This window comes from Rhinoderma darwinii, chromosome 3 (assembly GCF_050947455.1).
Source record: "Rhinoderma darwinii isolate aRhiDar2 chromosome 3, aRhiDar2.hap1, whole genome shotgun sequence".
NCBI classification, from domain to species: Eukaryota; Metazoa; Chordata; class Amphibia; order Anura; family Rhinodermatidae; genus Rhinoderma; species Rhinoderma darwinii.
The window spans coordinates 43,051,043-43,062,836 of record NC_134689.1 but is presented as its reverse complement, the minus strand read 5'-3'; the positions used below and the strand labels follow the sequence as shown (position 1 = coordinate 43,062,836).

Sequence of the window (11,794 nt, the reverse complement as noted above, 5' to 3'; positions counted from 1 at the left end):
TTGTCCGATTTCCAATTTTACTTTAACATGTAAATCATAAACCAAAAAGAGGAGCATCTGAACAATGTTATAAATCATTAAATGTAACAACTTACAAAAGACGACCATAAACTAATATACAAGTATTTGTAATGAAGAAAATAAATCTGTATTATCTGTTGAACATATGAAACAGATGTGAATGGTCAATGGATATGGAGAATGGTAACAATTTCTATTCTCTGTAAACTGGGTGTTAATATTAAACTGGAAAAACTTGACAAACATGAACAATTATTGGCATTAGTATATAACAGATGACAGAATACAGACTCATCTGCCAGGAGAACACATTTGTTTTTGTACATTAAACCTTTGGACTGGAAGAAAGCAAATAGACATTTACAGTCGTCCCTGCAACAAAATAAAATACTGTATCTGCACCAGCGAGGACATACTGGTCCTAAAACATATAATGGGAAGAGTCCAAGTAGAAGATTTTGTAGCTGGATACCTCGGAGGTAAGTGATAATGCATTGTTTTTATGTTATTTGCTTCAGCGTGTGCATAGAACCCAGTGTTATAGTTACAGTTATTTACATATTTATTTGACTGTTTGGCATGAAATAATTTTATACTATTACATAACTTTCAAAACATTACTAAAACTTAAAGTGGTTATTAGGGACTGAGTAGGGCTCATTACCCTTGGCAGACAGAGTGCCTAATTTTTTGTAATGCAGTCTCCTTGTCTATTTAGTCCTCGACTAAACTACTGTGTTGATGTCAGGTCTCTTTGTAAACAATCACATATAGTCCATACAGTGAACCTTTAGAAGATTCTTCATTGAAGTCTTTGTAAAGAGCACTTCTATAGGATGGTATGGATGTGCTTGTCCATACAGATCATTTCTCAAGATCTTAGCTCAGAATAATTTTTAGAACAGGATATACATGAAAAAATGTCAGCACTTTAAGGGTTTATTCATATACTTTAACCCCTTAATGACCAGCCTATTTTAGACCTTAAAGACCAAGCCATTTTTTAAGTTTTTCCATCGTCTCATTCAAAGAGCTGTACACTTTTTATTTTTGCGTCGACATAGCTGTATAAGGTCTTGTTTTTTGCGGGACAAGTTGTAATTTTTAATAGCACCATTTTGGGGTACATAGAATTTATTGATTAACTTTTATTAACTTTTTGAGGGGGGGGGAATAGAAAAAAAACAGCAATTTCGCCACACTTTTTTGTGCCCTAAATGTACGTCATTTACCGTGTGGTATAATTAACACAATAACTTTATTCAGTGGGTTGTTGTGATTGCAACGATACAAATTTTGTATAGTTTTTGTATGTTTTACTACTTTTACACAGTGAAAACACTTTTTTTTTTAAATTATTTGTTTTTGTGTCTCCATATTTGAAGAGCCGTAACGGTTTTATTTTTTCGCCGATGCAATTGTAGGAGGGCTTTTTTTTGTGGGACAACTTTTCGTTTTTATCGGTACCATTTTGGAGTAGATGCGACTTTTTAATCACTTTTTATCACATTTTTTTTAAGGCTGGATTCAAAGAAAACAGCAATTTTTTCATGTTTTTTTATTTTATTTTTAAGACGTTCACCGTGCAGGTTAAATTATGTAATAAGTTTATAGTTGGGTTCCTTACGGACGCAGCGATACCAAATACGTGGAACTTTTTTACTTTATTTTGTTTGTTAATAATAAAGTAGTTTGTAAGTGGGAAGAGTGGGTTTTTCATTTTTTTTTCACTTTTTTTTTTCACTTTTTATTAAACTTTTTTATTTACTTTTTCACTAGTCCCACTAGGGGACTTCACTATGCGATTATCCGATCGCATTTATAATATACTGCAATACTTCTTTATTGCAGTGTATTACTGCCTGTCCGTGTAAAACGGACAGGCATCTGCTAGGTCATGCCAGGGGCATGATCTAGCAGACATTCATTACAAGCAGACCTGGGGGCATTTATCAGGCCCCCGGCTGCCATCGGAGACACAGACACTCGGCGATCTTATCGCCGGGTGTCAGTGGGATGAGAGGGAGCTCCCTCCCTCTCTCCAAAACCACTCAGATGCGGTGCACGCTATTGAGCACCGCATCTGAAGGGTTAAACGGGTGAGATCGATACTAATATCGATCTCACACGTTCGAGCAGGGACGCCCCCAGCCCTCAGCTACCTCTGGCAGCTGAGAGCAGGGAGATTTGACAGCTCCCTGCTCTGTTTACTTATTCCGATGCAGCGACGTAAAAAGTCTATTGCATCGGAATAAGGCCCTTTAGTGACCGACGTAGAAACACTATGGGTCGGTCACTAACGGGTTAAGGGCTCGTGCAGCTGCTTACAACTTCCGAGTTGCACAAAGTCATAGTACAGCGCCCGTAGACTTCTATGTATACATACTGTACCTCTATATGTCTCTGATTTTACACAGATTTGTGTTGACATATTCTGTTAAAAAAATTGTGCTACGTTCCATCGGAGGCCACATTACGGAGCTATGCAATGCTTTTAGGAGAATATCTCGAAATTGGTGACAAAACGTGGCTTCATACAGAGGCACCATACGGCAGCACACAGAGGAATCCATACAGACTCCATGCAAACAGTACTAAAAAAAATAATAAGAACTATTGCTCACTCCTGTATATACCCCTTACTTTTTTTCACCAATTAGTAGTAAATATTTATATTTCTTATAGGGGCTGCTAGTGTTATAGTGGGACACCCCTTGGATACTGTTAAGGTATTTGAATTATGCTTTACTTATATTTTTATAAGCCAATCACTGGCCTCAGCGGTCATGTGCTGTACATACTGGTATCACCACTGCAGCTAATTTGACACATCATCGCTGCTAATATGTAACCAAAGACCGGCTGCGGACCAACGGAGCAGCGGTGCTTGAGCTGTAGGGGACTTAACAGGTGAGTTAATATTTTTATATACTTTTTTACTTTTTCTGTTGGTCAACTCCTATTTGGGAGACACTATACTACTACTGAGAAATCCCCCATTAAGTGTTTTACTTTTACTTTAGATATTTAAAGCACTGTCCACATTAGCTTTATAACTTTAATTTTAACACCCTCCCGACATCAGCAGAGAACGGGTGGGGAGTATGGAGCTGGATCACGGGCTGAGCCCTTACCATAAAATGTATGTTACAGCTGACACTTCACTATAATGAGCAGGATCCTACTTGTTTAACCCCTTAGATACCGTGGTCAATAGCGACTACGGCATCTAAGCCAAAAGAACAGGGGGCGGCCACCTCTGACATTCCATCGGCCCCCTGCGACGCGGGCTTAGTAGGAGCCTGTCAGAATCCTGATATACTGCAATACATTAGTATTACGGTATATACTTCAAGCGATCGTTGGTTCAAGTTTTCTAGGGAGACCTATAAAAAAATGTCAAGTACAGTTAAAAAAATGTAATGTATAAAAAAATACAAATATTAAAGTTAAAAAAACACATTTTCACATTTTCCCCAAAAGCAATGTAAGAAAAAATTAAAATTAACATAACTGTTATGGTCGCGTCCGTAAAAGTCTAAACTACTACAATATAACATTATTTAACCCGAACAGTGAATGGCATAAAAAAAAATTAAATACCTGAATTGCTGTTTTTTGGTCACCTCATCTCCCACAAAAAGAAATGGAATAAAAAGTGATCAAATTGTCTCATGTACCCCAAAATTGTACCAATAGAAATAACAGCTTGCCCTGCAAAAAAATAAACCCTAATACTGCTTAATCAACAGAAAAAAAAAAAAGTTATGGCTCTCAGAATATGGCGACACAATTTTTTCATATTCCACCCCACAAAGAAATTTTTTCCAGTTTCCCAGTACATTATATGGTGCAATAAATGGTACCAGGAAAAACTACAACTCCTCCCCTCAAAAACACGGCTATATCGAAGGAAAAGTTATGTCTTTTGGAATTCGGGGAGGAAAAAGTGAAAATGAAAATGTGAAAAATGGCTGCAGAGGAAAGGGGTTATAGGAGCCGTGACAGCTTCAACAGATCCTGGCAGATCCCATTTATGTACTACAGGTACAGGGTCCTTCAGGTTTCCATCCGGTATTTTAAAAGAAACATTACGGCCCAAAAAGTGCTGCATACTACGCTACTCTTGCTGCCAAAAAGAGAAACGTAAACCTGACAGAGGACAAGGCTAATGTGAAAAGTGCCTAATACTTTCCTTTTTTAATTAATCTGCTAAGAGCAAACAGTGCCATATACATTAAGAGCTAGAAATAGTTCAGTGTATCATGATTGTTGCACACATAAAGTAAATTATAACTCCTAATCTTTTGTTTTCACAGGCTCGATTACAAGCTGGCCAAGGATATGGATCTACATTTAACTGTATGCTCACAATTTACAGGAATGAAAGTGTGAGTATGAAGACTTTCTGGAAAATAATAATAATATAAATTCTTCAAATACCCAAAAAAATCTTACCACAGTTTTGACATGCAGTACATCAGTATATCAGGACCATCTATGGGTATTTGGGCTTTTCTCTTTAGTGGCTGAAACTGTCCTGAATAGGTTTATTTAACCCTATAAGCATATAGAAAGAGGGAGACCCAGACAGCTGGTGGGAATTAGATTAAAAGATAAGGTGTCAGAGCCCCCCGACATGTTTCGCTGTACTAGACAGCGTCCTCAGGGGTTCAGGGGCTATTGATAGCGCGCCGAAAATCCACAATCGTATTATGCTGTCCGGAAGGAACAGCTGACAAGTGGGCTGACCAATCCTGGTCCGTCAAAGCGTCCAAGCCTCCCATCAAAAATGATTGACGTCCCGGTGGACCAACCCGTGTGCCACACCGGGAACCAATCAAAAGGAGGACGCTGTCTAGTACAGCGAAACATGTCGGGGGGGGGGGGGGCTCTGACACCTTATCTTTTAATCTAATGTGTACCTCCGTTGGCCTCTGCTGAATATCGTCTGTTTGACCCGGCGTTCTGCAGCCGCCGGGCAATACTGACTGAACATACATATAATCCTGCTTGCACTGTCTAACGTCACTTGCCAAACGGAGGATATGTTACAACTTTTAATCAATAAGTGTAGTTAGTCCTTTTGCTTGAGTTTAAGCACAATAAAGTTATTTATTTATTTATTTATGACAGTTGGAATAAGAGGAATTTGCCTGCTGGTAGCAGTTTTTGTAAATATTTAACCCTATAAGGACACTGTTTTGGCTTTGCGGACACAGACAATTTTTTCAAATCTGACATGAGAATGTTTTCTCGTGATGTATTGTATTTTATGTTAGTGAAAAAATTTGGTTGAAAAATTCAGTATTTATTTGTGAAAAACACCAAAATTTAGAGAAAATTTGCAACAATTAGCATTTTTCTACATTTAAATGTATCTGCTTGTAAAACAGATAGTAATACCACAAACAATTGTTACTAGTTAAAATTTCCCATATGTCTATTTTATGTTGGCATAGTTTTTTGAACATCCTTTTATTTTTCTAGGACGTTACAAGGCTAAGAATTTTAGCAGCAATTTCTCACATTTTCAAGAAAATTTCAAAAGGCTTATTCTTCAGGGACTCAGTTCTGAAGTGGCTTTGAGGGTCTTATATATTAGAAAGTCCCCATAAATCACCCCATTTTAAAAACTGCACCCCTCAAAGTATTTAAAACAGCATTCAGAAAGTGTTTTAACCCCTTAGGCGTTTCACAGGAATTAAAGAAATATAGAGGTGAAATTGACAAATTTCATATTTTTTGCCTAAAATTCATTTGAAATATTTTTTTTTTCTGTTACACATAAGGTTTTACCCGAGAGACACAACTCAATATTTATTGCCCAGATTCTGCATTTTTAGAAATATCTCACATATGGCCCACACAGGCCTCAGAAGCAAAGGAGCAGCTAATGGATTTTGGTGCCTCCTTTTATTAGAGTATATTTTAGGCACCATGTCAGGTTTGAAGAGGTCTTGTGGTGCCAAAACAGTAGAAACCCCCCAAAAGTGACCCCATTTTGGGAATTACACCCCTCAATGAATTTATCTAGAAGGCATTTTGACCCAACAGTTTTTTTGCTAAATTTATTGGAATTAGTCTGTGAATATGAAAACCGACTTTTTTTCTGAAAAAATTTAGAAACGTAACATTTTTACAAGGAATAAAGGAAAAAAAGCACCCAACATTTGTAAAGCAATTTATTCCGATTACTGCAATACCCCATATGTGGTAATAAACTGCTGTTTGGACCTACGGCAGGGCTCAGAATTGAAGGAGCACCATTTGGAATTTGGAGAGCAAATTTTGCTGGAATGGTTTTAGGTGTCATGTTGCATTTGCAATGACCTGGAGGGACCAAAACAGTGGAAACCCCCCAAAAGTGACCCGCTTTGGAAACTACACCCTCAATGAATTTTTCTAGGGTATAGTTAGCATTTTGACCCCACAATTTTTTTGCTGAATTTATTATAATTAGTCTGTGAAGATGTAAATTGACTTTTAAAAAAAAAAAAAAAACATGGAATTTTTTCGTTTTTACAAGGAATAAAGGAGAAAAAGCACCCCAGAATTTGTAAAGCAATTTCTCACAATTACAGCAATACCATAGATGTGGAAATAAACAGCTGTTTGGACCCACATCAGGGTTCAGAAGAGAAGGAGCGCCATTTGGAAAACAGATTTTGCCAGAATGGTTTTCGGGGGCCATGTCGTATTTGCTGAGCTCCTGAGGTACCAGTGCAGTGGAAACCCCCAAGAATTGAACCCATTTTGGAAACTGCATACCTTAAAGAATTTATATAGGCGATGTTTACCTGGAGGCGATGTCTACTCACTCTCAAGACACTTCAGTAAAGTTAATGTGGGAGTATGTGACAGCACAGCGTGATATCTTGAGATCACGCTGTGCTGTGAGTACAGCTAAAAATGAATAAACAGAAGTGTATGACGCTGATTGGTCAGCGTCATACACTTCTCTTTACAATGCCCAGTTGGTAAAAAGGTAAAAAACACCCAGTTGTCTATTAAGAAACGAATTAACATAAATCTAAAATTGTTCATAACTTGCTCAAAAATGATAGTTTTTCAAAATAAAAACCACTATTGTTATCTACATTACAGCGCCGATCAGATTATGTAGGAGATAAGGCATTTATAATCTGGTGACAGAGCCTCTTTAAGGAAGATAATACTATTGAAAAACGTATTCATTTTTAAACCAGCTGTATAGGTAAAACGCAAAGGTAAATCCAAACAATTTGTATTGAAATCATGCATTTTTGTTCACCTGGATTGTGCTTGCTTTGTACAACTTTATAGACTTTGCTAATCATTCAAATTACTCGTGCATTTTCAGGTTGCTGGATTCTTTAAAGGAATGTCCTTCCCTTTGGCTAGTATTGCAATTTACAACTCAGTAGTGTTTGGCATCTTCAGCAATGCCCAGAGACTCATTAGCCAGTATCGAAATACAAGCCGAAGACATCCTCCTGACCTTATAGACTTGACGTTTGCAAGCATGTTGGCTGGATGTGTTTCTGTGGGGATTGGTGGGCCTGTTGACCTGGTAAAGATAAAACTGCAAATGCAAACACAATCTGCTTCTTCAGGTAGGAAAAACATCAACTCCCAACTTTATTTTACTAAATATGCAACTTTGTCATGAAAAAACAAATATATATATATATATATATATATATATATATATATATATGTGTGTATATATATATATATATATATATATATATATATATATATATATATGAATAAAGAATGTCTTGCAGCACTCCAATAAGAAAAATCATGAAGTTCACATCAAGCAAAGGTGCATCGTTTCTGTCCTACAATAGGACCTTTCTCAAGCATTTTTTTCTTTGTTTTATATATATATGTATATATATATATATATATATATATATATATATATATATATATATATTTGAAGAATATCTTTCAGCACTCCAAATTCCAAGTATAAAACAGTGGTTTATTCAGACAACATCGATGTATCTATATAATCCCTAGGATCGGGATTACTTACTTGGCACCCGGACTTCACATGCTTTGTTTTTTTTTTTTGAGAGTGCTGATGTTTTTTGCTAGTCTATCTATATATATATACAGGGTGGGCCATTTATATGGATACACCTAAATAAAATGGGAATGGTTGGTGATATTAACTTCCTGTTTGTGGCACATTAGTATATGGGAGGGGGGAAACTTTTCAAGCTGGGTGTTGACCATGGCGGCCATTTTGAAGTCGGACATTTTGTATCCAATTTTAGTTTTTTCAATGGGAAGAGGGTCATGTGACACATCAAACTTATCGAGAATTTCACAAGAAAAACAATGGTGTGCTTGGTTTTAAGGTTACTTTAATCTTTCATGAGTTATTTACAAGTTATGGGTGACATTATGGGTGTCAGGTCCGAGCATTCCTAGATGAACAGTTTACTGGAAAGTGGATTGGTCGTCGTGGGCCAGTTGAATGGCCCCCTAGGTCTCCCGATCTGACCCCCTTAGACTTTTATCTTTGGGGTCATCTGAAGGCAACTGTCTATGCTGTGAAGATACGAGATGTGCAGCAACTGAAATTACGGATACTGGAAGCCTGTGCTAGCATTTCTTCTGCGGTGTTGCTATCAGTGTGTGAAGAGTGGGAGAAGAGGGTTGCATTGACAATCCAACACAATGGGCAGCACTTTGAACACATTTTATAAGTGGTCAGAAACTTGTAAATAACTCATGAAATAATAAAGTAACGTTAAAACCAAGCACACCATTGTTTTTCTTGTTATGCAAAAAGCAAACGTTTTTTTTACGGACAATTTGGAAATTTTAGGAACACCAAGGAGAAAATCCCTTTGTCATGCACTGTTTTGCCCAGAACAGTTTTACGGTTGTTAACAATATTTGTTACATGTATGGTACTAAAAATGATCAAATACAAACTATGGAAATCTGCTTCATTGGTAAAAATACTTAATCGCTTTCTGCACAGGTCACAAAGCATTCCTAGAACACTCTTCAATAGAAGTCAATGGGTCAACTCCAGTCTACAGGTTGCTATGTCCATGTGGCTGCTGTAAAGCATTCTCTCAATGCCGTTAACAGCAGCTCAGGCTCCATAATCATAGGGACACTATTGATGTAACAAAACATTGAAACATAATAGGAAACAGTAGTTTTGACACAAATAAATCCAGAATTAAACTTTTTTTATTATAAATGTGTTACAAAGATATCCCGATGTTTTTATGAAAAAATATTTTTATATTTCATAATTAACAAATGTACTTCTATACAGTACCAATTATAGCTTTTCTGCGGCCTGAGGCAAAAATGTAAATGGCGCCACCCCCCGATTTTGATTGATATTCTACATCACTAGCAGCCTCCTCCAACTCCGGAAGATGCGCCTTTGCCTTGTACTGGCATGTGTGGTGCAGCCGGGCAGAGTACAACTCGCTGCACAGTGTGTGCCCAAGTAGTAAAAGGCAATGGCGCATCTGAGAAAGGTGGGGAAGACTGGTAGTGATAAATATCAGCCGGGGGGATGTCAATCAAACATGGAAAGTTCGGTTTGGAGGCAGGATTATGTGACTCTTCAGGATAGCAGCACTGCCCCATGACCCTTTAATGAATCATTCGAATATAGTGTGCGCCGTTTTAAAAGTTGATTTTATAGATTTTGCTGTATCTGAAAAAAACATACAGGGGAATGCTTGTAAATATTGTCCGGTCATGTATTACTGCATGGTGGCGGTTCAAGGCGTTTAAACTACCTGACAGGTTCCCAATAAATAGACAATGAATTGAAAACAAGCCTGTTTTGGCCTTCAGGACGAAGCCGATTTTCTAAATCTGAGGTGTCACTTTATGTCATAATAACTTTGGAATGCTTTTACCTATCCAAGCGATTCTGAGATTGTTTTCTCGTGACATATTGTACTTTATGTTAGTGAAAAAATGTGGTCGATAAATTCAATATTTATTTCTAAAAAAAAACACCAAGATTTGGAGAAGATTTGCAAAAATTAACATTTTTCTAAATTTAAATGTATCTGCTTGGAAAATAGATAGTAATACCACACAAAATAGTTACTAGTTTACATTTCCCATATGTCTACTTTATGTTTGCATCATTTTTTGAACATTCTTTTATTTTTCTAGGACGTTACAAGGCTTAGAACTTTAGCAGCGATTTCTCTTATTTTCAAGAAAATTTCAAAAGGCTATTTTTTCAGGGACCAGTTCAGTTCTGAAGTGGCTTTGAGGGCCTTATATATTAGAAAGTCCCCATAGATCAACCCTTTTTGAAAACTGCACCCCTCAATGTATTCAAAACAGCATTCAGAAAGTGTTTTAACCCTTTAGGCGTTTCACAGGAATTGAAGCAATGTAGAGGTGAAATTTACAAATTAAATTTTTTTTTTGCCCAAAATTCATTTGTAATACATTTTTTTCTTTACCACAGAAGGTTTTACCCGAGAAATGCAACTCAATATTTATTACCCAGATTCTTCCGTTTTTAGAAATATCCCACGTGTGGCCCTAGTGTTCTAATGGACTGAACCACCGGCCTCAGAAGCAAAGGACCACCCAGAGGATTTTGGGGCCTCCTTTTTTTTTAGAATATATTTTAGGCACCATGTCAGGTTTGAAGAGGTCTTGTGGGGCCAAAACAGTAAAGACCCCCAAAAGTGACCCTATTTTGGAAACTACACCCCTCAAGGAATTTATCTAGGGGTAAAGTTAGTATTTGAACCCACAATTGTTTTGCTAAATTTCTTTGAATTAGTATGTGAAGATGAAAATCTACTTTTTTTCTGAAAAAAACGTAGAAATGTTAAATTTTTACAAGGAATAAAGGAGAAAAACACCACAACATATGTAAAGCAATTTCTTCTGATTATAGAAATACCCCATATATGGTAATAAACTGCTGCTTGGACCCACTGCAGGGCTCAGAAGGGAAGGAACACCATTTGGATTTTGGATTTCTGATTTTGCTGGAATAGTTTTCAGGGCCGTGTCGCGTTTGCAATGCACTGGAGGAATCAAAATAGTGGAAACCCCCCAAAAGTGACCCCATTTTGGAAACAACACCCCTCAAGGAATTTTTCTAGGGGTAAAGTTAGCATTTTGACTTCACAGTTGTTTTGCTGAATTCATTGGAAATATCCTTTAAAGGTATAAATCTACTTTTTTTCTGAAAAAACGTAGGATTTAGGCCTCATGCACACAAACGTATTTTTTCCCTCCCGTAAATACTGGCGTAAATACGGGTCCTTAGTCACACGTATTCGACCCGTATTGCACCAGTATTTACGGACCCGGGTCCGGTGTCACCAGTATTCCACCCATATTTACGGGCACGTTTTCGATGCAAAGTTGCACTGCACTAATCGGCAGCCCCTTCTCTCTATCAGTGCAGGATAGAGAGAAGGGACAGCCCTATCCGAGGTAAAAGTAAAAGAAATTCATACTTACCCAGCCGTTGCCTTGGTGACGCGTCCCTCTCTTGACATCCAGCCCGACCTCCATGTATGACGCGGCAGTCCATGTGACCGCTTCAGCCTGTGATTGGCCTGTGATTGGCTGCAGCGGTCACATGGGCTGAAACGTCATCCCGGGAGGCCGGACTGGAGGAAGAAGCCGGGAGTTCTGGGTAAGTATGAACGTCTTTTTTTTTTTACAGGTTGATCTATATTGTGATCGGTAGTTTCTGTCCAGGGTGCTGAACCAGTTACTGCCGATCGTTTAACTCTTTCAGCACCTTGGACAG

General features: G+C 37.6%; 1 protein-coding gene across 2 annotated transcripts in view; it reads left to right on the top strand.

The window, feature by feature from the left end:
* Nucleotides 1-390: 390 nt before the first annotated feature.
* SLC25A48 (solute carrier family 25 member 48) overlaps nucleotides 391-11,794 on the top strand; it is a 53,658-nt gene continuing 42,254 nt past the window's right edge. The window contains exons 1-4 of one of the 2 annotated variants that reach the window (XM_075859944.1): nucleotides 391-500; nucleotides 2,707-2,750; nucleotides 4,341-4,412; nucleotides 7,364-7,616. In XM_075859944.1, coding sequence (XP_075716059.1) covers nucleotides 455-500; nucleotides 2,707-2,750; nucleotides 4,341-4,412; nucleotides 7,364-7,616 — 415 coding nt within the window. In that variant the 5' untranslated portion in view covers nucleotides 391-454. The remainder of the gene's footprint in view (nucleotides 501-2,706; nucleotides 2,751-4,340; nucleotides 4,413-7,363; nucleotides 7,617-11,794) is intronic. The other variant, XM_075859943.1, reaches the window with a different exon arrangement.